Source organism: Canis lupus, chromosome 18 (genome assembly GCF_003254725.2).
Source record: "Canis lupus dingo isolate Sandy chromosome 18, ASM325472v2, whole genome shotgun sequence".
NCBI classification, from domain to species: domain Eukaryota; kingdom Metazoa; phylum Chordata; class Mammalia; order Carnivora; family Canidae; genus Canis; species Canis lupus.
This window is the reverse complement of record NC_064260.1, coordinates 213,556-239,898: the sequence shown is the minus strand read 5'-3', so window position 1 is coordinate 239,898 and position 26,343 is coordinate 213,556. Positions and strand designations below refer to the sequence as shown.

General features: G+C 51.0%; 1 protein-coding gene across 1 annotated transcript in view; it reads right to left on the bottom strand.

The window, feature by feature from the left end:
- The window catches only part of ABCA13 (ATP binding cassette subfamily A member 13), a 188,739-nt gene that overhangs the window by 114,886 nt on the left and 47,510 nt on the right, over positions 1-26,343 (bottom strand). Inside the window, exons 22-27 of the mRNA XM_049096779.1 lie at positions 22,550-22,726; positions 20,835-21,141; positions 3,939-4,053; positions 2,610-2,939; positions 541-610; positions 31-162 (exon numbers count right to left, since the gene is read on the bottom strand). Coding sequence (XP_048952736.1) covers positions 31-162; positions 541-610; positions 2,610-2,939; positions 3,939-4,053; positions 20,835-21,141; positions 22,550-22,726 — 1,131 coding nt within the window. The remainder of the gene's footprint in view (positions 1-30; positions 163-540; positions 611-2,609; positions 2,940-3,938; positions 4,054-20,834; positions 21,142-22,549; positions 22,727-26,343) is intronic.

Below are 26,343 nucleotides of genomic sequence, written 5' to 3'. Positions count from 1 at the left end.
CATTTTTTTTTTCACTTGCAGAATTCTTACCAGGAACCAAGTTGTTCAGGTACCATCCACATACGAAATAGAGGCCTGAATCGAAGAGGATCATCCAGCAAACCCAGCCGAAGGTCATGCCCATTTGTTCCGGGGGCTGGGACAGGTTATCCCACTGAACCCCTAGAAGGAAGGACAAGGTCAGGGTCGGAATCGCACATGCCATTGTGGGGCTGACTGCGGCAGCGCGTTCCCACGTCCTGGAGGCTCAGAGCAAAGCTGAGCGCAGCCAAGAGCTGCAGGTCACCCCGGGGATCGCGGGTCTTCCAGCAAATCATGAGGCTGCTGAGCTGCACGGCGATTTCCAGGCTCCCGGGGGGCCTGGCGTTAGCCACAGGCCAGTCTCGGACATGTGTGACCGTGTGCAGCGCCGCATCCCTTCTGCCCCCACTGCTACCTCCCCCCATCCCGGCCTCCGCCCTGCACGCCGCCCGCCCGCCCGCAGCCGCCCGACCCCACCAGTCTGACTCACTGATCTCTGTGCCGCGGAGCATCCCTTACCTGCCTCTTGCCCTTCGAGGAAGGTGACGAAGAACACTCCTTGTCCAAAGGCGGTGGTGGAGAGCAGACACTGCCCGCGGCACAGGGAGGGGGAAACAGCGTGTTAGCGCGTGTGCGGACCCCAGCAAGCACGGCGCTCGTCCCCACCGAGGTGGGTGGGCTGCGGCTCTGGGCGCCCACAGGCATGCGGGCCCTGGGCGGCCGGGCCCAACGTCAGCCCGTTCTGGAAGCAGCAGAGCAAGCTAGTTGTGAACGCGAAAGGGGCTTGTGTCTCTGCTGCGATGCTCCGAGCACCGCAAGCCCAAGATGCTGCACACGGGAAAGCGTGCAAAATAGCAGCAAACGGAGCGTGGCGACTGCCCCTTTCTTAGGTTAAGCGAACGCGCCGGAGCAGGGGCAGCACCCGATGGAGCACGTGCACCATTCGGCACTGGAAAGGCCTTATTTCCATTGCAAGGTCCTTTGTCCACAAAAAAGTGCCCTGGGAAAGCGTTTTACGCTTAAGAGGATCGCCGTGTACCAGAGTTTGATTATTTCCAGGGCAGGGATGGGGGGTGGGGGGGCTAGGAGACATCTGAGCGTGTAACAGGGGCACCAGACGCTGCACACTGCAGCACGGAAACATGCACAACCGTACTTGGAATTCACGCAGGTGATCCACAGGTTCTCCTACATGTAAGGAGGTGGGGCTGGGGGTGAATGGTCCCCGTGTTTCATGTTAATGGTCCAGCAAACAGCTCGTTAACACTCAGCCGAAATTATTGGTTATCAATTATTGGTTACCAATCACAGCAGGTGTGACATAAGCTAATTGGAACTGTGAGCACCTATCGATGGATAAAATGCTGATTACAGGCAGCATTTCGGGGCACCCGGGGGGCTCAGCCGGTGAGGCGTCTGCCTTCAGCTCAGGCCATGATCTGGGGGTTCTGGGGTCGAGCCCCACATCGGGCTCCTGGCTCCGCGGGGACCCTGCTTCTCCCTCTGCCTCTGCCCTCCCCCTGCCTGTGCACACATGCGTCCTCAAATAAATAAAATCTTAAATAATAATGATAACAAAGGCGGCAATTGCTTGTCAGGCACACGCATCGGTGCTGTGGGGAAACGGCCAGCAGGAGCCCTGGAGGTGTACGATGTGTACAGAGGTATTTCACGCAGAGACTCCGGACGAGCAGACAAGGGACCCCATCCCCATGGGAGAGGGTACATCAGCTGCCACCTTGACCTCTGCCGGCCTTCAGGGAACCCCACAGGAGCCCCGAGGGTCCACCATCCTGGGAACCTTCCAAATGCTCCCTCAGGACTCTCCTCACACCTCCCAGCAGGCTGCAGTTTGGGGACCTGGCCTGACCTGCGGGGGGAATTGAAATACGGGCTGGTGCCCTGCAGTTGACCGTCCTCAGAGCCACGCGCATGTCCCGTCCACGAGGACGCAGTTCCCTGCTCCCTCCCGGCTCCGTGCTCCCCAGGCAGCTCTCATCAAACAGGGAATGGGCACCTCTCTGGTCCAGGCACCTCTCTGGTCCGTACATCACATCGAGCACGGAAAAGAATTCTCGTACTTTTTCGGGAGGTGCCTTAAACGGTGGAACAATTGTGACGTTGCTAGTGGAGGGATCCTTCCACCCGACATGACGTCATCCCTGATGCTCCAGGAGAAATGCTTATCTTTTGCTTCTAGAACAGCTCTGAGGGTATCCCCAGGGGGCTCAGCGTGCGCCTGCGTTCGGCCCAGGGCATGACCCCGGGGTCCCGGGATCAAGTCCCGCGTTGGGCTCCCTGCGTGGAGCCTGCTTCTCCCTCTGCCTGTGTCTCTGCCTCTCTCTCTCTCTCTATGTCTACCATAAATAAATAAATCTTTTTTTAAAAATAAATAATAAATAAATAAAACAGCTCTGGAAATCTACTGCTTTCCATCCGGCAAACAATGAGACACAGAGGTCCTGTGCTGCCTCTAAGGTGCTACCAATTTCCAAAAAGTGCTGCGGGGACCGACTGCTGGGTGGGTGCAGCGGTTGTGTTGTGCGTTTCTAAAAACAGCAACAGAACGAAACGAAAACCCCACTTACCAGAAACATCTGAACGATGACACTTAATTGGTTACGGAGAACCAGCAGCACGATGTAGGGCAGGAAGCTGATCATGTACACCAGGCTGGCCCACAGGGCTGCTGTGTTCGCTCGGCTGAAGAACGCACCCAGGAGGTAACTCAGCATGACGACCGACACCCCGAAATCCAGGAGAAAGAGGAAAACGATGCAGGCGTTGCTGTGGGCGAAGATGCCGCTCACCTTCAGAATGACGGCCAGCGCGGCACTGCTCAGGGCCAACGTGGCCACGTTCTCCAGGAACCAGGCCAGGAAGAGGACCGTGGAGTGCACCCCCATCATCCTCATGTACTGCCGAGGAGGAAGGGAGAGCACGGTGATCACCCCAAGGCCGAGAAGGAGATGAGACCCGGGTGAGGCCGCACCCGACGCTTCCCTGGAGCCCGGGCCCCGGTGTGGCGGGCGCCCCGGGGACCTCAGGGCTGGGAGCCTGCCCCACGCTGCCTCGTCCATTTGGTCGCTGCTGGTTTTCTTTCTTCCACACCCTCCCCCCTCATTTATTTATTTATTTATTTATTTATTTATTTATTTATTTATTTTTGGTTGTTTTCCTTCGTTTTTATTTTTCATCATTTTGGCTCTATTGGTTGGGTTTAATGAGGACAAAGAGCGCAAAGCAGGGAAGGGGGACCGTGGCCTTCCCACGCCCGGGCTGGAAGGCTTTCCACACAACGACGCGGCCTGAAGTGATGGTAACGGAATCACATCGGTAAACCCATGGGTTTTCAGCCCAGAACTCCCCGGGAGGCCGCGGGTGTACGGCTGGCCACTGGCAAAGGAGACCAGGTCGGTGCGGCCGGGCCTCGACCCCAGCCCCCCACCCGGGGCCCTGCTGGAGGGGGAAACACAGAAATGCAGGGATAAGTCGGTTCTAAGTGCGCGAACAATGCAGGAAGCAGCTGCACCAAAGGACAGGAGGCCAGCGGGCAACGTGCACACCGGTCCTCCCCGGACACCAGCCTCCACCCGGGACGGTCATCCTTAAAAGCAGTTGCAACTGTTCCAAGTTTTAATGATGTTAAAGCCAAAACGGCGAGGCTGCCCGCGAAGGAATCGCCCCGCAAGTCAAGGCGGGAAGTGCGCCCTTGGGCCTTTCCGGGTCATGTAAAAATTGGCAAGTGAGCAACCTGGCCACCCGTCCTGGGCTCCCTCACAGCCCCACAGGAAACACCTGCTAACCCTGGCGGGCGGGAAATGCTTTCCCCAGACCCCCCGCCCCGCCCCGGGCATGGGGACCCCGGCTGAGGGGGTGGCTACGGGCCAGGACGCCCGCCCACCCCCGCCGATTACCTCCTCTATCTGGGTCTGTCGCTCGTAAACCAGCCTTCGGACCATGCTGGCCACAGACACCATCCACGTCAGCATCATTATCAGAGGGAAGAAGAAACCGACGTTGTTCAAGAATCTGCAAGGGAAGGATCCCGTGAGCGTCCGAGGCCAAGGGGCGCGTTCCGCTCGGGATCGGGTCCCATGTGCCTGCTTTCCCTGTCGTCCTTACAAGCCTCAAACCCTTCTACGGAGCAATAGCTCGTGTGGCCACTTCCACGGGCCTGTGACTTAGGTCGGCTGGTGGTGTCCCGGGAGGTGTGCAAAGTCACGAAGGACGCTCGCTGGCTGGAGGTCCCTTGAGCGGCCACTGCCCCCACCCCGTCACTGCTCTCTGACACGCTCCTTGGCAGAGCGGGTGGGAAGAAGGAAATCGGCCGTTACCCCATGATCACAACTTCCCCGTCAGGGGAGACCAGTCTATCTCCCATCGACCGTCTCCGGTGACTGTGGATGATCGCCTACAAGATACCTGACAAGTGGCCGCTCGAAGTCTCCCCACCGTGGGGCGCCCGGGGGCCCGGTCGGTTACGTGCCAGACTCAGCTTCAGCTCAGGTCATAAGACAAGACCCTCACTGGGCTCCACAGTGAGTACGGAGCCCGCTTGTCCCTCCCCTCTGCCTCTCCTCCCGCGCTCATGCTCGCTCGCTCATAAATAAAATCTTTAAAAGAAAGAAAGTCTCCCTGGCTCTTCCTCCCCACTCACTCCCCAACCTCACCCACGAGCTTCCCTGTCCAATGCAACTTGACACGGCCGACCTCCAGAAGGCCCGTTACGGCCACGCCTCACACCCAAGGAGCATTTCTCCATCATTTTCCTTCTTGACTTCTTGGGGGTTTGGTTCCAGTGACTGGTCCCTCCTTCCCTTCTTCCTTTTGCTTCTAGAACCTGACTTTCCTTCTGTCTCTGTCCCTTCACTGTGACTTCCGCTGTAAATACGGGATTCCCACCCCAACCGGGGCCCCGCCTCCTCACCCCACGCCCCCTGAGCTCTGGGCCACACACTCATGATTTGATCCATCATGGGGGCCGCCGAGAGGGGCAAGCCATTTGATGGGCCATGTGGTCCGTGAGCAAACCAGAGAAAGGTCTTGTCATGGAAGAGCCTGTGTTCTGGTGGGGCTGGGGCACACCTGACGTAAGCCAGGATGAGAAGACACACGTGGTCGAGCATGTGGAAGACCAGCACTGGCCCTAGTGGGGAGGGATGTTATCTGCAACAGGGTAGTTAGCCAAGGCGTCCGTGGAAGAGACATCAGAGGGCAGAACAGGTGGAAATGAATCCTGCAGAAATCGCAGGAATCTGAAGTCAGGTTAGGAGGTGGAGGCGGCACATGAGCGGGGCCAGAACCCTAGGAGGACTTTGTGGGTCTAGGTGACAGTAGGTTTACTCAAAAAACAAAGGAATTCCACGAAAGAGTTTTGGAAGGAGGGGAGGGAACCTATCAGGTGTGTGGTTTTTAAGCAGAGCACTGAATGCAGTGACGACAGAGAAGTGGAGGTGGCAAAGCCCAGGAGGAGAACGTGGGAAGGTCACAGTGGACGTGCAGCAGTGTAGATGGACAAGGGTGCAGACAAAGATGCTGACCTGGGGATGGGACCGGCTAGCGAGGTCCCTGCTGCAACAGCCTTGAAGGGACCCCCCCCTCCAGACCTCCCTTCAGAGTGTTAACCATCTGCCCTTCACACTGGGTGGTTGGGCCTGTTGGGGAAGGCCTCCCACTCCTCGGCTTGGCAAAGACAGGCCACGCAGCAGGAGCCAAATATTTGTCAATGAAACCGTAAGTGCGTGAAAAAAAAAGGGAAGGGGGATTAACTTATTTTTATTCATTTTTCTGCCTAAGATGACTATGCTGAGCCATCAACTTTGTGCATCACATTTTAAAGCTAAATATCAGTTAACTTGTATGTTATACGGTGAAGCTAAATAGGTAACTCACACGCTACTCAGTTTCATGAATTTTCTGGGATTTTTTAGTCCTTGTTTTTCATAGTGTCCAGTGCAAGTAAAAGTCTGTGAACGGGAACACCATACAGTATATACCCCTGTATACCCCACAGGTGACATCACTTCTCCCGGGCTAGCCCAATTTACCACAAAAATGAAGCTTGGATCACTCGTAAAGTTAGAAACAACTAATACAGAGTTTGGGTGCGGGGGGTTGAAAAGAATCTATCTACGTGTTCGTGAACTTTATCTTTTTTACTTAAAAGCACTGGAATTGATGGCTATCGGAGTCTGTACTTCCAGCAACGTCTTACAAACAGCCAATTAGTATCACACACAAATATTAAGGTTCCACCCAAGTTACTGCCCAGAAGTCACACTGGGTGGGGATTCTCTGTGGGTCTGGGGCTATGATGTGCATGTCCTATGGACCCTCCACCTTTGTAAAGGAGAAAGTCATGACAGGTCTGCAGTGGAATAAACCCAGTTCTGGAGTTCTTACAGCCACTACCCCGGAGCCAGAGAACGTCCAGACACTCTGCACGTACAGCCTGAGTGAGGCCACTTGGGAGAAAGTGCGTGGAGTGAGAAACGGTAGTACGTGGCTGTGTGCCTCTCCCTTGCCTAATCTGCTGCTGAGAATCAGCCCCTAGTCAACGAGAAGGGAAAAATGTTTGTTCTGATTTTGACAAATGCTTGGAAGTATTTGAAACAGCTGCTAAAATAATCAAGGTCAAGAAGGAGTCACACAAAGTAGGTAAGGGAGATACCAGTAGCAAAGCCCACACTCTGCAGATCTAGAAGGTGTCGTCAAACTGCTCTTCTTAAAGTCCTGGGCACGATCCAGGGTACAGCATATGGAACAGGATGTGTTAAGTGGATGCCAAGCTGCATGTTAAGGGGAGGGTGGTACTAGAAGCCACTCCTGCACCCAGACCCTACTGTTATGCGAAGAACACATGTATCTGCAGGAAGCTCTCAGCCCTTGTGGCCACAGAAATGTCACCTGGTCCTCACCACTAATAGGACCCCTTGCAAACGACTTGTCAGGAATATCCAATTCATTCAGAACGAGTAACAACAATAAAAACACAAATCCAGCACATTTATGTAAGGGATAAAGGTGGTTGAGACCCACAGTTAGTAACAAATGAAAAAAATAAACCCAAAAGATGGTACCGTGAAGCAGATGAAAACAGTGAACATATTTTTTGCTATAAATGTAAAAATATTTAAAAAGGGAATTCCATACATTAAAAAAACCACCCTGTAGCAGAATTGTTACAATTCAGTGATGAGGTGGCAAGACAGCAAGACGAAAGGAAGTGTGTACTGGAAAAACCTAGAAAGAAATAGAAGGAAAACAGTACCCATCAGACAAAGATATAATTGGAAGAAGCACATGTCGATACTGCATAAAACGTGGTATGGGACCATGAAAAATTGACGTAAGAAACACAACGAAGAGAATCAGAAGTGATACAAGGCATTTTTTTTTTTTTTGTAAAGTAGGAAAATTTTATGGATAAGAAATGCAGGGAAAAGAAATCCGTGCAATTGGAGACTCTGAAAAAGATCTGTCAAAATTTCCATACAAGGAAACTTAAACCTGAATCTACACATTGAAAGGTCTTATCCTGCACCATGCAAAATTATCCTAAAATGGTCAACAGTGAAATGTATCCCACTAAATTCACTCAATTTTTTTTAATTCACTCAATTTTGAAGTCACCAGCAACTCCCCAAAATTAACAGGTCAAATAAAAGCAGGAAAACATCAAAGTGGCCTCAGATTGCTCCATAATCGCATTCAAGGCCACAGATAATGGAGTTATTTCTACAAGATACTTGAGGAAATACTGAGTGAAGGATTTCATATCCAGCCAAGCTGCCTTCAAATATAATTCATTTGGGGAATATAAATAATAGTGAAAGGGAATAGAGGGGAAGGGAGAAGAAATGGGTAGGAAATATGAGAAAGGGCGACAGAACATGGAAGACTCCTAACTCTGGGAAACGAACTAGGGGTGGTGGAAGGGGAAGAGGGGAGTGACTGGGTGGCGGGCACTGAGGGGGGCACTTGAAGGGGTGAGCACTGGTTGTTGGCAAATTGAACACCAATAAAAAATAAACTTATTGTTAAAAAAAACAAATATAAAACTGCAAAGAGTTAAGGATGTAAGAACGCAGGTTGTATGACCTCATATGATCATCCTAAAAAAAAAAAAATAAAAAAAAAACAAAAAAATAAAAAAAAAACAAAAAAAAAAAAAAAGAAATTACTAGAAGACAAATTTTGGCCCACCCAAGGATGACCGGTAAATTACAGTATTAGGATAATGCTCAGCAATGAACATGTGGTTCCAGTAAAAGAAAGACTAAAACAAAAATGGAAATTCATATGACAAGACAGACAGGAAATGTTATGTTCCCTGAAACGTAGAAATGATACAACAAACGATAATTAGAAGGTTAGGAGAAATGAATCAGAGAGAATAAGTTGGCAAGTGTGAAAATTAGAGGGTATTTGTTCAAAGTTCACAGATTATAAGTAGGTGTCTTTCATGGTATAATCTAAGACACTGGATAATATCAACGAAAATTGCATGATGGAGAAGAAAATTTACTGATGGAGAAAGAGAAATTACTTTGCTTTTATTTCACATCATAAAAAAATAAAGGGTTGATATTACTCATATGATGTTGCAACTATAAGATATCCACTAGAACAACAATAAAGCATCACTAAATATGAGGTTTCTTTTTTTTAAAAGATTTTATTTATTTATTCATGAGAGACACAGAGAAAGGCAGAGACACAGGCAGAGGGAGAAGCAGGCTCCCTACGGGGACACTGATGAGGGACTCGATCCCAGGACTCCGGGATCACACCCTGAGCCCAAGGCAGATGCTCAACCGCTGAGCCACCCAGGTGCCCCTAAATATGAGTTTAAAAGCAAAATTACAAGTATAGAAAAATACCTAAGACTATCTATACAAGGAAGTTCACTTCATCCTATTACACACCTACTGTCACCTAAATAAGAAGGTATATGAAACATACAAGAGACACACCCAAAACAAAACATTTCAGAAAAGTCTAAGGGCAGAGGCACATGGCACATCAAGCAAATGGGAACACAGAGATGTAGGGAAGAGAGCGAGAGGGGGAGGGAGAAAGGAAGGAAGGGAAGCAAGCAGGGATCATCACATTAACTTATGTGCACGAAGCATTAACTAGGACTCCAAAGACAGTAGTTCACATCTGTGCTCAGCACAGGAAAAGAGAGAGGGACAACCAAGTAGGAGGGGGACCATGACCTATGTGCCTTAGTCCAGGACACATGAAAGGATGCACATCAAGGAAAGAGAATCCCTAAATAACAAAGTGAATATGGATCGAATCTGTGCTCCCAAAAAAAGAAATTAGAAATTCTTCTAAAGGGCCCAAGAATCATTCACAAGAGGAGATTATCTATTAGCTGACAGGGAGAAATGCTATTAATTCAAAATGTGGACGTGATAAAGATGCTTTCTGAAGTCAATGCAAAAATTAGGGTACACCCACAGGAGGTGGCAGTTAGCATAGGGTGCCTTTTTGAGTGTTTGTCAATCTGATTGAAAAAAATGCTATCACAGAGTAGTTTCTATTTTATTTTTTTTTAATATTTTATTTGAGAGAGAGAGAGAGCACAAGCAGGTGGAGTGGCAGAGGGAGAGGAGCAGGGAGCCCAATGATGCTCAGTGCTTGACCTGATGCTAGGATCATGACCTGTGCCAGAGGCAGCTACTTCACCAACAGAGCCACCCAGGTGCCCCTTATTTTTTTCTTATTAAAAGTACACTTAGTAACTTTGGAAATTCCTGAGGACTTCCACTTGGAAATTAATAGAAACTTTACTCAAACAGTTCTTGGGAGACGAAGACCATCGGCACCCATATTCCAAGTATTCAGAGAGAATCGATAAATAAAGTCCAAATATAGTTCCATGAAAATGGAAAAAGAGAAGCAGAACATACCGAAGGCCCTTGTACATGTAATGTATTTTAAAACTGCAAAAATAAATAAATAAATAAATAATAAATAAATAAATAAATAAATAAATAAATAAATAAATAGAATAAGATAAAATTGCAGCATCGGCCTGACTCAGGTGGTGGAGCACGTGACCCTTGCTCCTGAGGATGTGAGTTCGAGCCTCACGTTGAGTGAACACCTTTTCTTCCTGCCAGGAACCCAGGAGCCCACGGTACCTGACACCTGGCAAGTGCTGGACACACTGTTTTCCAAAGAACCAGCGCAGGCACCTGTGTCTTAGCAAGATTCATGACGTCCGGTATGTGACATGCGCATCACCACGACAACGCGTGGAAGAGCAGTTCGAAAACAAAACAAAATAGAACTGACGTGTAAGAAGAGGGTATGAAGTAGGATTTTTTTCCCTCTGTTGTCTCAACCCTTGATATTCATTTGTTTATAAAACTCACAATAAAAAAAGAAACATATAAAAGTCAGGGAGGTCAGAATAGGATTCCATCTGCCCCCTACTGTCCACACCGCATAAATCAACCAGGTGTTTTCCAGATGCTTCCGACTATTCACTCCTAGTCTGGAACTCAGACAAAAGTACCTTCAGCCAAAGTCTGCAAACAGGAAATCAAACCGCTGATTTACTAAGCATCTAGGAAAGGACGCTCTGATCTTCAGAAACATTCATTGGCACCAGCTCTTTTCCTGAAGGTGGCGAATGCTGGATTTACATTCTAATGACCCCTTGTCTAGCGTCTCCTCTGCCTGCTGCTGGCCTCTATTAGCCGCAGCTGCAGCCACCGAGTTCAAAGAGGACAGGAGAGGGAAAGAACCAGAGGGACTGGCTTTTGTTTTTCTCACTCAAGATGCAGGGCTTGTGTCCAAAGTGCAGAGCGGCCTCCACATCCCCAGCAGCTCGGCCTCTGCCCGCTGCTCCCCTGCCTCCCTCCACGGCCCCCAGATCGCCCTAGGTGCTCACAGGCAGGTCTCGTCCCCTCCCCAGGTCTGGTTTTCAGCAGCACACCACCGCTGTGCCCTGCAAGCCAGTGAGGTGGGCCGGCGGGCAATAAGCATCCCGATCCCGGCAGGGATCCCCACCAGCAAGCGTCACATCACTGGCCCGAGGTCTGTGACCAGCAAGAGGAGGACCTGGCTCCAAAGGCAAGTTTTCTTTCTTTTTTAAAAATATTTTATTTACTCATTTGAGAAAGAGACTAAGTGATGGAGAGAATAGGAGTAGGAAGGAAAGAGGGAGAAGCAGGCTCCTGCTCAGCCAGGTCAGGATCTCAAAGTTGTAAGACTGGGCTCCAGGCTCAGCAGGGACTCTGCTTAGGATTTTCTCTCTCCTCCCTTGCCCCCCCCCCCCAACTCCCTCACTCTCACCTTTTCTCTCTCAAATAAATAAATAAATCTTTGAGAGAGAGAGAGAGAGAGAGAGAGAACAGGCCCAAAACATGGGTCACTTGTGCTGAGCCACATCAGCGAGCGAAGCCCAATTGCAGCTCCAGCCACCAGTCAACCTGGAATCACCTGGTCAGCGCTGCAGAGACGCCCCCTGTGTTCCCCTCGGAGGGTAACCTGGCCTGAAACAATGTGCTCTTTGCTAATAATGTCCTCTGAATGTTCTCCTTTTGCCCTGACAAGCCTTTCCCTTTCTCCCGCTCTGGGAGCTTCTTCGTATTTGCCACATGAGATGATGCCTGATGCCTGATTCGGGAACCCTGAATAAAGCCCATTTGATCTTTAAATTTACTCAGTTGAATTTTTCTTGTTTAATAGACTGAATGTCACTTCCCTGGCAAGGCTGCCCTTGGCCACATTAATAATTCCTCTGGAAGCCTTGCCATCCTCGTCCCACACCAGCAGGGCTCTTACCTCCCTCCAGGGCTCAATTCAAGTGTTTACTTTATTGTATGTGTAGACCCTGCTTCCCTCAACTTGGGCTTGGGAGCGGGTGACTTCACCTGTCCCTTCACTGACCCACCCGCGTCTGGAGACAGACACATAGTACATAGTAAATAGTCAAACAAATGAGTCCATTAACGACTGTATAACTCATTCTGCAAGTAGCAGGAGCTACTAAAAACCTCCCACAAGCGTGGTTGGGGGTCGGCACCATGCTTCAGAGCCATCACCCTGGTGGCCGAGGACCAGGGCCTTATAGGATCTCTCCACTGGGCCTCCACCTCCCACAGGCCCACCGAGCCTTCAGGTAAGGACATCACTAGAAACCAGACAGAACAGAAGGATATATGGCGATGAGGGCCTCCAAGACTTGACTCTCAGAAAATGAGGCTACTGCTTCTCGTGCTTCAAAGGACTAAAACAGAGGCTTCTGAGAAATCGTGAAATCCTACCGTATCCGAGGAGGGAATGAGTAAAAGTGACCCCACAACCCCATGGTCCAGGGCCGTAGCCAGACACATGGCTCAGGCAGCGCAGGGCAGGAATGTGTCGACCCATGGGGCTGCAGGTCCTGTGATGACCCTGGGTCTATAGACCATATACCATATATTCCAAAGTATACAATAGAATATTACCCAGCTGTAAAAAGAATGAGATCTTGCCGTTTCCAATGACATGGATGGACCTAGAGGGTCTTATGATGAGTGAGACAAGTCAGAGAACAACAAACACCACGTGATTCTCCTTCTATGTGGAAAGTAAAAAAGACCAAAATAAACAAACAGCACTAATAATAAAGGAAAAAAAAAAAAAAAAAAAACAGAAACAGATTCATAACTACGGAGAACAAAGTGGCGGTTTCCAGAAGGGAGAAGGGACAGGATGGGCGGCATCGGTGACAGGGATGAAAACAGACAAGCTTCTCGTTATAAACCAAGTAGGTCAGGGAGACAGAAAGTACAGCATGGTCCATACTGTGTGACAATATATGATGACGGTGGGGACAGATGGCAGCTACTCTCAATGTGAGTAACGACTGACGGACAGAGTCGCTGAGTCACCGTGTCTCCCTCCAGCCTGAGGCCTGAATGGGTCCCATTCACAAGGGGTGAGAAAGCACATGGGGCCCTTCCTCCTCACAAAGCCCATTAGCCGAGCACCATGGTCGGCTCGGAGGGAAAGCTGGCCACCACGCGGGCCACCTCCGACTTGCCATGAGGACGTTTGCAGAGATGGGGCCGTTCTGCGCAGTGCACCCTCCTGGGGGCAAACCCCAGGCTCCCCTGCACCAGAGGGAGGGAACCTGCCCCTCCTACTTGCTCGCCCCAGCCCCTCTTCCAGGGGGAACATCGACAGCATGCTTTGGAGCTAGAGAGAGGCTTTCAGAATCCCATCTTCCCGAGATTCGGCTAAGGGACAGCATCATAAAAAGTCCATTTCTCCCGGTATCTGGAAACGGGACATTCATCCCCACAACGCCCTGGCACTGGGGCTATTGTGAGGTTTTTACACAACACTTGGCCAGAAAAAAGCCATTTTCTCAAATTTTGCTCTAGGTGATATTTTCTCCAAGAAAAAATAGTTCAGGGAATTCGGCCTGAGATTTAAAGAGAGACCAGCTGGAATGCTACAGTGAGAAGAGTTCGCGCTTCTATCAAGGTAGGAAGACGGGGAAAAAGAAGTAAAGAAACAAAGTCCTCCAAGGGGGAGGGGCCCCGCGAGGAGCCGGGCTGAGGCCGGGGCGAGGGTCCCCAGGACAGGAGAGCCCCGTCCCGGAGGAGCAGGAGCTGCACCGACCTTCCCGGGCGGAAAGGGGCTCGCAGGGAGGTGGAGCAGGACCCAGGAGGGCGGGGATGCCCTCGGGCTCCCGGGGACAATAACAGCAACTGCGCGCCCAGGAGAGTGCGCCGAGCTCCCTAAGGGCTGCAGCGCGCCGGCGGGGACCCGGCGGGACCCGGAGCAGCTGAAGGGGCTCGGGCAGAGGAAGAGGCTCCGTGCGGAGGGGGCTGCGCGGTTCCAGGAGCAGCTCGGAGGGGCTCGGGCGGCGGCTCCGCGGAGGGGGCTGCGAGGCCCGGGAGCGCGAATCCACCAGCGCAGGCTCCGGAGCACAGGGCGCCGGGACACAGCCCAGGATCCCGCCTCCCCCGGGACAGGCAGAGGCCGGGAGGGCCCAGGACAGCGAGGACGCTCCTGCCCCAGCTGAGCACATCAGCGGCCCCGCCCCGGAGCCTCCAGGCCCTGCAGACGGAGTTCCTGCCGGAGCTGAATCCAGGTTTCCAGAGCTGCCCCGCCACTGGGGCTGTTCCTCCTGCGGCCTCACGGGGTAAACAACCCCCACTGAGCCCTGCACCAGGCAGGGGCACAGCAGCTCCCCCAACTGCGAACACCTGAAAATCAGCACAGCAGGCCCCTTCCCCAGAACACCAGCTAGACGGACAACTTCCAGGAGAAGCCAAGGGACTTAAATACACAGAATCAGAAGATACTCCCCTGTGGTTCTTTTTTTTGTTTGTTTGTTTTTGTTTTTGTTTTGCTTTGCTTTTTGATTTGTTTCCTTCCCCCACCCCCTTTTTTTCTCCTTTCTTTTTCTTTCTCTTTTTCTTCTTTTTTTTTTTTTTTTCGTTTTTTCGTTTTTTTTTTTCTTTTTCTTCCCTTTTTTTTTCTCTTTCTCTTTTCTTTCCTTCTTTCTCTCCTCTCTTTTTCTCTTTTTCCCAATACAACTTGCTTTTGGCCACTCTGCACTGAGCAAAATGACTAGAAGGAAAACCTCACCTCAAAAGAAAGAATCAGAAACAGTCCTCTCTCCCACAGAGTTACAAAATCTGGATTACAATTCAATGTCAGAAAGCCAATTCAGAAGCACTATTATACAGCTACTGGTGGCTCTAGAAAAAAGTATAAAGGACTCAAGAGACTTCATGACTGCAGAATTTAGAGCTAATCAGGCAGAAATTAAAAATCAATTGAATGAGATGCAATCCAAACTAGAAGTCCTAACGACGAGGGTTAACGAGGTGGAAGAACGAGTGAGTGACCTAGAAGACAAGTTGATAGCAAAGAGGGAAACTGAGGAAAAAAGAGACAAACAATTAAAAGACCATGAAGATAGATTAAGGGAAATAAACGACAGCCTGAGGAAGAAAAACCTACGTTTAATTGGGGTTCCCGAGGGCGCCGAAAGGGACAGAGGGCCAGAATATGTATTTGAACAAATTCTAGCTGAAAACTTTCCTAATCTGGGAAGGGAAACAGGCATTCAGATCCAGGAAATAGAGAGATCCCCCCCTAAAATCAATAAAAACCGTTCAACACCTCGACATTTAATTGTGAAGCTTGCAAATTCCAAAGATAAGGAGAAGATCCTTAAAGCAGCAAGAGACAAGAAATCCCTGACTTTTATGGGGAGGAGTATTAGGGTAACAGCAGACCTCTCCACAGAGACCTGGCAGGCAAGAAAGGGCTGGCAGGATATATTCAGGGTCCTAAATGAGAAGAACATGCAACCAAGAATACTTTATCCAGCAAGGCTCTCATTCAAAATGGAAGGAGAGATAAAGAGCTTCCAAGACAGGCAGCAACTGAAAGAATATGTGACCTCCAAACCAGCTCTGCAAGAAATTTTAAGGGGGACTCTTAAAATTCCCCTTTAAGAAGAAGTTCAGTGGAACAGTCCACAAAAACAAAGACTGAATAGATATCATGATGACACTAAACTCATATCTCTCAATAGTAACTCTGAATGTGAACGGGCTTAATGACCCCATCAAAAGGCGCAGGGTTTCAGACTGGATAAAAAAGCAGGACCCATCTATTTGCTGTCTACAAGAGACTCATTTTAGACAGAAGGACACCTACAGCCTGAAAATAAAAGGTTGGAGAACCATTTACCATTCGAATGGTCCTCAAAAGAAAGCAGGGGTAGCCATCCTTATATCAGATAAACTAAAATTTACCCCAAAGACTGTAGTGAGAGATGAAGAGGGACACTATATCATACTTAAAGGATCTATTCAACAAGAGGACTTAACAATCCTCAATATATATGCTCCGAATGTGGGAGCTGCCAAATATATAAATCAATTATTAACCAAAGTGAAGAAATACTTAGATAATAATACACTTATACTTGGTGACTTCAATCTAGCTCTTTCTATACTCGATAGGTCTTCTAAGCAAAACATCTCCAAAGAAACGAGAGCTTTAAATGATACACTGGACCAGATGGATTTCACAGATATCTACAGAACTTTACATCCAAACTCAACTGAATACACATTCTTCTCAAGCGCACATGGAACTTTCTCCAGAATAGACCACATATTGGGTCACAAATCGGGTCTGAACCGATACCAAAAGATTGGGATTGTCCCCTGCATATTCTCGGACCATAATGCCTTGAAATTAGAACTAAATCACAACAAGAAGTTTGGAAGGACCTCAAACACGTGGAGGTTAAGGACCATCCTGCTAAAAGATAAAAGGGTCAACCAGGAAATTAAGGAAGAATTAAAAAGATTCATGGAAACTAATGAGAATGAAGATACAACCGTTCAAAATCTTTGGGATGCAGCAAAAGCAGTCCTAAGGGGGAAATACATCGCAATACAAGCATCCATTCAAAAACTGGAAAGAACTCAAATACAAAAGCTAACCTTACACATAAAGGAGCTAGAGAAAAAACAGCAAATAGATCCTACACCCAAGAGAAGAAGGGAGTTAATAAAGATTCGAGCAGAACTCAACGAAATCGAGACCAGAAGAACTGTGGAACAGATCAACAGAACCAGGAGTTGGTTCTTTGAAAGAATTAATAAGATAGATAAACCATTAGCCAGCCTTATTAAAAAGAAGAGAGAGAAGACTCAAATTAATAAAATCATGAATGAGAAAGGAGAGATCACTACCAACACCAAGGAAATACAAACGATTTTAAAAACATATTATGAACAGCTATACGCCAATAAATTAGGCAATCTAGAAGAAATGGACGCATTCCTGGAAAGCCACAAACTACCAAAACTGGAACAGGAAGAAATAGAAAACCTGAACAGGCCAATAACCAGGGAGGAAATTGAAGCAGTCATCAAAAACCTCCCAAGACACAAGAGTCCAGGGCCAGATGGCTTCCCAGGAGAATTTTATCAAACGTTTAAAGAAGAAATCATACCTATTCTCCTAAAGCTGTTTGGAAAGATAGAAAGAGATGGAGTACTTCCAAATTCGTTCTATGAAGCCAGCATCACCTTAATTCCAAAGCCAGACAAAGACCCCGCCAAAAAGGAGAATTACAGACCAATATCCCTGATGAACATGGATGCAAAAATTCTCAACAAGATACTGGCCAATAGGATCCAACAGTACATTAAGAAAATTATTCACCATGACCAAGTAGGATTTATCCCTGGGACACAAGGCTGGTTCAACACCCGTAAAACAATCAATGTGATTCATCATATCAGCAAGAGAAAAACCAAGAACCATATGATCCTCTCATTGGATGCAGAGAAAGCATTTGACAAAATACAGCATCCATTCCTGATTAAAACTCTTCAGAGTGTAGGGATAGAGGGAACATTCCTCGACATCTTAAAAGCCATCTATGAAAAGCCCACAGCAAATATCATTCTCAATGGGGAAGCACTGGGAGCCTTTCCCCTAAGATCAGGAACAAGACAGGGATGTCCACTCTCACCACTGCTATTCAACATAGTACTGGAAGTCCTAGCCTCAGCAATCAGACAACAAAAAGACATTAAAGGCATTCAAATTGGCAAAGAAGAAGTCAAACTCTCTCTCTTCGCCGATGACATGATACTCTACATAGAAAACCCAAAAGTCTCCACCCCAAGATTGCTAGAGCTCATACAGCAATTTGGTAGCGTGGCAGGATACAAAATCAATGCCCAGAAGTCAGTGGCATTTCTATACACTAACAATGAGACTGAAGAAAGAGAAATTAAGGAGTCAATCCCATTTACAATTGCACCCAAAAGCATAAGATACCTAGGAATAAACCTCACCAAAGATGTAAAGGATCTATACCCTCAAAACTATAGAACACTTCTGAAAGAAATTGAGGAAGACACAAAGAGATGGAAAAAATATTCCATGCTCATGGATTGGCAGAATTAATATTGTGAAAATGTCAATGTTACCCAGGGCAATATACACGTTTAACGCAATCCCCATCAAAATACCATGGACTTTCTTCAGAGAGTTAGAACAAATTATTTTAAGATTTGTGTGGAATCAGAAAAGACCCCGAATAGCCAGGGGAAGCTTAAAAAAGAAAACCATATCTGGGGGCATCACAATGCCAGATTTCAGGTTGTACTACAAAGCTGTGGTCATCAAGACAGTGTGGTACTGGCACAAAAACAGACACATAGATCAGTGGAACAGAATAGAGAATCCAGAAGTGGACCCTGAACTTTATGGGCAACTAATATTCGATAAAGGAGGAAAGACTATCCATTGGAAGAAAGACAGTCTCTTCAATAAATGGTGCTGGGAAAATTGGACATCCACATGCAGAAGAATGAAACTAGACCACTCTCTTTCACCAGACACAAAGATAAACTCGAAATGGATGAAAGATCTAAATGTGAGACAAGATTCCATCAAAATCCTAGAGAAGAACACAGGCAACACCCTTTTTGAACTCGGCCATAGTAACTTCTTGCAAGATACATCCACGAAGGCAAAAGAAACAAAAGCAAAAATGAACTATTGGGACTTCATCAAGATAAGAAGCTTTTGCACAGCAAAGGATACAGTCAACAAAACTCAAAGACAACCTACAGAATGGGAGAAGATATTTGCAAATGACGTATCAGATAAAGGGCTAGAATCCAAGATCTATAAAGAACTTATTAAACTCAACACCAAAGAAACAAACAATCCAATCATGAAATGGGCAAAATACATGAACAGAAATCTCACAGAGGAAGACATAGACATGGCCAACATGCATATGAGAAAATGCTCTGCATCACTTGCCATCAGGGAAATACAAATCAAAACTACAATGAGATACCACCTCACACCAGTGAGAATGGGGAAAATTAACAAGGCAGGAAACAACAAATGTTGGAGAGGATGCGGAGAAAAGGGAACCCTCTTACACTGTTGGTGGGAATGTGAACTGGTGCAGCCACTCTGGAAAACGGTGTGGAGGTTCCTAAAGGAGTTAAAAATAGACCTGCCCTACGACCCAGCAATTGCACTGTTGGGGATTTACCCCAAAGATACAAATGCAATGAAACGCCGGGACACCTGCACCCCGATGTTTCTAGCAGCAATGGCCACTATAGCCAAACTGTGGAAGGAGCCTCGGTGTCCAACGAAAGATGAATGGATAAAGAAGATGTGGTTTATGTATACAATGGAATATTACTCAGCTATTAGAAATGACAAATACCCACCATTTGCTTCAACGTGGATGGAACTGGAGGGTATTATGCTGAGTGAAGTAAGTCAGTCGGAGAAGGACAAACATTATATGTTCTCATTCATTTGGGGAATATAAATAATAGTGAAAGGGAATATAAGGGAAGGGAGAAGAAATGTGTGGGAAATATCAGAAAGGGAGACAGAACGTAAAGACTGCTAACTCTGGGAAACGAACTAGGGGTGGTAGAAGGGGAGGAGGGCGGGGGGTGGGAGTGAATGGGTGACGGGCACTGGGTGTTATTCTGTATGTTAGTAAATTGAACACCAATAAAAAAAAATAATAAAAATAAAAAAAATAAAAAAAATAGTTCAGGAGCAGAGAAGGAATGGCTGAAAACATCCAAAGCCAAAACGATCATCACTTTGAAAGTAGTCTTCACTTTACAAAGATGGAGGGTAAGGGGCTTTCAGATGATCCGCATAGCGAGGCAGTCCTGGTTCCAATGGCACCCTGGTCATCTGATGACCTCTGTCTCCAAACGGTGTCTTGCTCCTGACCCTCTGCCTGGGCACCGCGCTCTGACACCCCTAGAGAAGCAACCACGCGGGTGCAGCCTGTGCTCAGGCCGCCCCGGGAGGGTACCTCCTGAGCAACCAGGTTTTGCTTCATGAAAAGGCTCCAGGGAGCCGTGGTGCGGAAGGTGTGCGGCCAGGCAAGGAGGGGGCGAGGCAGGTGTCCGGTCAGGGGGCGTGGCCCCGGTCAGGTGGCTGCTGTGCAGCGGACCCTGCTCTGTGGCGCCCCTGGAGGGCGAGCATCTACTGCCTGCCCCATCACCGACAGGTTCCAGGTGGCCCCTCTGCCGGCCTCCCTTCACCCCCTTCTTCTGTGCTCCCCACACCTGCCTCCCGGGGAGTCTCGCTGGGACACAGGACGAGACGCTCCAGGAAGAGTATCCCTCAGGGCTGAGCCCACCCGTGCAGCACTGTGGCTGCCGAGCTCTTGACCACCCGGCCACACCTGTGGGTCCGCGTCCAGTGGGGCACCCCCTCTGCTCCACTCTGCAAGCCCCATCTGGCCCAGGCCCCACTGTCCTTCCAGTGATGTGCTCCAGCTGCTCCAGCCCATAACCGACCATCCCTTCTCTCCCACAAGGACATCACCAGCCAGGTCAGGAGCTAACCCCAGGTGTCCTCAGATGGCCTCGCGAGCCCCTAAGCCACCCCCACGGCCTCTGAACCCTCCCCCTCCCTGCAAGCAGGCCGACTGTTCAGGGTCTGCATGTGAAACCTGTGAATTCTGTTCAGATTCCTCCTGAAGGGTCTTTAAAGCTACGGACGCCTGGTGTCAAATGTGACCTTCCGCACCATCCCATAATCTCCCGCAGTTCCCCCTGGGAATGGGTCACCCGGATGCAGGAAGGCAATCATACGCAATTAAACTGAGGCGTGGACTTCCCTTAAATGCTCTTCGAAACACCTACAGGGGAGTTCGGAGACATCCTCTGCTCAGAGATCCAAACACAAAGCACATCTCACTGTAAAGCAGGAGCCCGCGGGCGGGTGGCTGTGTGGGGCCTACTCACAGGTCCCTGGTGTGGCACGGGTATGGGATAGCCTGCGTCTGCACGGCCGGCTCCACGGCCTCCCGCCCCGTCTGCACCAGGATGATGGCTCTCTCGATCATGTCTTGCAAGGGAACAAAGATGTAGTTGTACTTGAACCCATCGGCCGGTAGGTTCTGAGGATGAAACTTCCAGAGAGGATTTTTCACCAGATCTGTCCTCATGCTGTACAAGATGCTGGTTCGGATGGTGTAGGTGATGTGGGGGGGCAGCCGCACAGGCCGCGTCCCCTGGTCACGGTCGGCCAGCGAACTGTTGAATATGATACCTGCCGGCAGAAAAGGGAACGGGGGTCACCATGCGCTCAGGGCGGCTCCCCCACGGCCCGAGCAGGTGGAGGGAGGCCAAGCCCCACAGGCCCCCAGACTCAGCCCCATGCCCTCCAGGGAAGGATCCGCGTCCCGGGGGGGCAGTGCAGGCAGGCACCCGTCCACAAATCCATACCGTGTGTCATTGATTATTTGCAACAAGATAATCTGTACCCAGAAAAATTTGTACCAAAATGATTTCTTTCGCATTTTTATAGAACTTGGAAAATGGCACCAGGCTGTTCAGATAATCTTCCGTTTTCTGAGAACGAGGCAGGGGAGGAACAGGTTTGCAGGGTTAGGAGGAGGATATTGGGGGATGGAAGGGAATGTGGTCAACGGTGTGGTGACAGCGGCGAGCGACGCGGGACACAGAGAGTTGTCGCATCGCATGATGTACCGAGGCCCAGCTGGGCTCCAATTTCAACCAAGGAACTGGTGCCTTCGGGTTATGGATCGATCACTCGAATGCAAACACGGGGACCGTGTCGGGCACACGAATTCTCTGAGGGTCGCACACCACGCATGCTGGGGGTGGAACGGGATGCTCCGGGGTTCACGCGCGCAAGTCCTGGCGCCCAGCAGAGCAGAATGCGAGCGCACGAGGAGACCGCGTCCTCAGCGAGGCCAAGGGAGGAGGAGCTCCTCAGGGTGGGCTGTCATCCAGGACATCCAGGTGTCCTCGGAGGGGAACGTGGTCCCACACGGAGAGACCCCGGCATGAGGCCCAGACGGTGGCAGTGGACACACCGAGGGGAGGCTGGAGCACGGTCCCCTCGACCTGAGAAGGAGCCGGCCCCGTCGACACCTCGACCACAGACTTCTGGCCCAAACCGTGAGAAAACAGATTTCTGTTGCTGAGACCACAGCCTGGGGTCCCGTGTCACGGCAGCCCTCAGCAAACGCACGCAAACCCAAATGAAAGAATAACTCCCTGTTCATTCAAGACCGGAGCACGCTTGGTGTGTATCCTGGACACGGGCACACGAGTGACAGCGGGGGAACTGGCCGTGGCCTGCCTCCACGTGCCCCCGGGGCGTCAAGCTGCTGCGATCAAAGTAAAAGTGAGGAGGCAACCAGAGCATGACTTTAATCGGGGAGATGCAATTTATCAAGTGAGATTTTACCGTTAAAACAACACCATGAACTAGTAAAACAGGTGCCGCGAATGGCGGGCAGCCCGGGATGGGAGACGCCAAGAGCCACAGCTCACCGCTCAAAGTGAGTCTTTCTGCTTGGTTTGGTTTAACCGGAAAGGACGTCTTTTCTTTTCAAGCCCCCGTCATACGCGGCGGGGGAGACCGACGCAGAGCGGCAAGCGCCCTGGAGCCCGTGCCTGCCCGAGTGTGTTTCTCGCTGGATACTTACTGGCCAAGAAGTTGTTGTGTCGCATGAGTTCCTGGGCTTTCGCCTCCAGGCTGGCGACAGACTCCAGGGCCTGGAAGCGGTTCAGCGCCACACAGGAGGAGAGGTTGACCAAGACCCGGCCCAGGAAGCGGATGCGTCCGGCACCCCCACGGGCAAACACCTTGTCCAGCTCGCCTCCTGGGGACAGAGTGCAACAGGACATGACCTTCTCTCAGCCCAGCGAGGAGATAAATCCCTTCAATGGAGCACGTGACTGGAGAGTCACACTTCGTTCCTACGGAAGATGTGCTATCTATTTGCTGAGTGCCAACTCTGCCTTTTGGGTTTTGGTTTTGGGTTTGGGTTTGGTTTGCTTTTGTTTTTTTGTTTTTGTTTTTTTTTCTTTTTTAAGTAGGCTCCAAACCCAAGGTGGGGTTCGAATTCATGACCCTGAGATCAAGAGCCTCAGGCTTCACTGACTGAGCCAGCCAGGTGCCCGGTTCTGCAGTCCTGTGATGCTGATCCATTCATGGGGATGAAAAGAAGCCATAGAGGGGCAGAGGGCGGGACCCAGGGACACCAGGTGGCCAGCAACATGCAGAAGAAACCAGGGAAAGCCCATGAGCAGCACAGAAGGCCTTGTACACAGAGAACCCAGCCAAACAATGCTAGTGTCCCAACCTGGTGTCAAGGAATTCCAGAAAACAAGCCCTGAGCCACACAGCAAGTGTTCTGTGAACACCACCCACCCGGTCACATTAACTCTGCAGGAACAGCGATCTGGGATCAAGGAGCGCTGATGCCAAGGAAAGCCAAACCTGGTCCAGCCTGCCCAGGTGTGCGCGTTTGAAATGGACACGGAGCCGGGATTGAAGCTGGCAAGGTCTGGGCCTCCGAGGCTGGACGTGGACCATTCACCTGGACCGGAGACCGAGGGGGACTCGGTACGTGAGGTCGGGCTCCAAGGAAGAGCTGGAGCACCGGACGGAGAGACGTGGAAAACCCAAACAATGCGGAGTGGGGCAGTGTGGGCGGCACACCCAGGACCCAGCCAGGGACGGGGGCGGTTACAGATGTGCTCAGCATACTGGGGTGGGAGCAGGGAGATGCCATCAGGCCCGCCAGGGACACCGAGGTCATGCGTCACCATGGGCTGCAGCAGCGTGCTTGAAGCCTGCTGGGGTGGACCACACCCTCCTCTCCGGCCTCGCCCCTTAGGGGACCCCCAAGAAGCAGACTGCTTGGGACTTCATAAGGGACAGGAAAGGCCCAGCCAAGGGGGGGTGACCGCACACGGAAACACACCCACAACACACACACACACACACACAGCAAATCAGAGCCGCATAGACACAGGGCAGTATAGAGGCCAGGCCCGTCCCTCAGCCACGGGACCCGCTTCCACAGGACCATCCCTGAGCCGTGGACGCCGACAACTGGAACCAGAGCCAGCAACGGGGATCCATCAAGAAACGGAAGCATGACAAGAACCTTCTAGAAAGGACCCCAGGTGGAGATGATTTCTAGTCTTCACAGTAGAAGTATAGACTATGCTTTACAGCACGTGTTGGTCGACATTCTCGCTATGTCTTACTTTACTCTTTTTTAAAGATTTTATTTATCCATGAGAGACACAGAGAGAGGCAGAGACACAGGCAGAGGGAGAAGCAGGCTCCATGCAGGGAGCCCGATGTGGGACTCGATCCCGGGACCCCGGGGTCACGCCCTGGGCCCCCAGGCGTCCCTGCTCCTAAAAGGGTGAAGTGGATTCGCTGTGAGCAAACCCTACCGGTCACTGCGAGAAACCGGGCAATGCCTCAGGGGGTGCAGCCATCGCCGCATCGAGGGAAGGAGCGAGCACACATCAGGCAGGACCAGGGCGATCCTGAGCCCACCCTGCAGCTCAGCGTGAGCCTGGGGTGGCCCATTCACAAGTGTCCTGTGCGTGAGCCCCTGGGGTCCTCGTGGTCCCCCCACGGTCCGGGTCGACCCCTAGCTGCAGGCCCTGTCACCTGTCCACCATGTGGTAGCAGGTAGTGGCCCCCCCGCAGGCCCTGCTGCACCTCCGGATGCCCCCAGGCTCCCACTGATGCCCCCCCCCCTGCCGTGCCCACTCCCCGGGCGCCCCTGGGGCGGCCTCAGCATCATCACTTCCCTCCATGCCGGTCCGCCTGCCCGTCTCTCCTCCCGGCTTCCGGGCTTCACCCGCTCGGCGTGGACCCGCTCTGACGGGCAGCGTGAGCCCCAAAGGCCAGAGATGAATGAGCAATTCCCTCAAGGTCTATCCCTGTCACCTCGATGCGGGTGGAAAAGAGCCGTTAACGCGTCCAGGCTTTGGCACTGTCCGTGGCCAGGGAACACGGTTAAGGCGGTTTCATGCACCCTGTCCCGGCGGCTGAAACGGGACGGTCCCAAGGAACGGAGAAGCGGCCTGAGCCCCGGCCACTCGCTGCCGCTCTCACTCTGCCCCTTCCGGGTCCCAGGCCGAGACACCGCGCAAGGACCCGCCTCCACGGGCCTCTCCGCGCAATGAGAGGCCACGGGGGTTCAGTTTAAGGGAAGTCCCTCGGTTTGGACCACATCTGCTGTGGGGGTGCAGCGTACCGGGTCATGGTCAGGGTCAGGCCGGGGTGTCCACCCCCACTCCCTGGGGCAGCTGTGTCTGCTTGGCCCTGAGACCCTACGTTTCATCCTCATGGAACGCGGGCGATCATAATCTGCTCTGCGGTGTTTTTCTAAAGATCACCTGAAATAAAACGCCCGTCAGCCGTCTGGCGCTCACTGTCTGGAGCACGCTGAGCGCCCACCGGGGTGTCCACTACCGCAGTCACTGATAGACTAGAGAAAACCCGCCTGCAGCAGAGGCACAGACGGAGGGTGCTGCCTTGATCCCAGCAGATAGCGGCTCCTCGGATGCCCGCTCCAACGCCGCCGCACGATCAGAGCTCTGCTCCGCATGGTGGGCAGACTTCCAGATCGCCAGCCACCACCTCCACCCCAACCGAGACAGAGAGCTGGGCACCCAGGTTATGTGCTGTGGAGACACGGATGGCAGGGTCCGCACGGCTGGCTCAGCTGACACAGGGGCGGAGCTGACGCCAGCACCCCCCATCCCGTGGCCCTGGGGACTCCAGCGGGCACGGCTCCGTGCAGCAAAAAGCCATGCGGTGCTTCTCGGGTGCTTCGCTGTGGGCCCTGAGCGCAGGAGAGTGGAGGGCGGCCGAGGGGTGTCCGCAAGGAAGAGACGGGATCCCCAAGAGAGCCCTTCCAGGAAGAGAACTTTGTGAAATGAGTGATTTTCCTCCCCAGGAAAATGTTACCATCTTCTAGCCTCTTTTGTTTTTATATAAAATTATGTCTCTTTTTTCCCCCAGATGCCGAAGCAAAAGTGATGCATGCTTTTGGGGGGTGCACCAAGTTTGCTCTGTGCCTCTGTGGGCCCCGGCACACTGCCAGGAGGCATCCACGCCCCGGGGTCTGCAGACACTGTTCACACACGCACGAAGGCTGGGTGCCTGTGGGTGGCAGCAGCCACGGCGGATGCCCCGTGGGCGTTCGCTCCCCTGTTTCCCAAGCACGGTGGGTAGAGGCTGAGTGCAGAGGTTCCCGTGCACGGTGACAGGCCCCGGGAGCCGTCAAGAGCCAGACACATGAGACACACGGGAGGCGGTAGCCAGCTGGGGGCACAGGGACGAGTAACATCACCCCCACACGGTAGCTGCCGCAGGAGAGCTCGGGAGTGGTGGTGGAGAAGTCAGCAGGGCACGGCTTGGCCGTGGGAGCAGTTCCCAATGATTCTGTGCTTTATGCTGGAA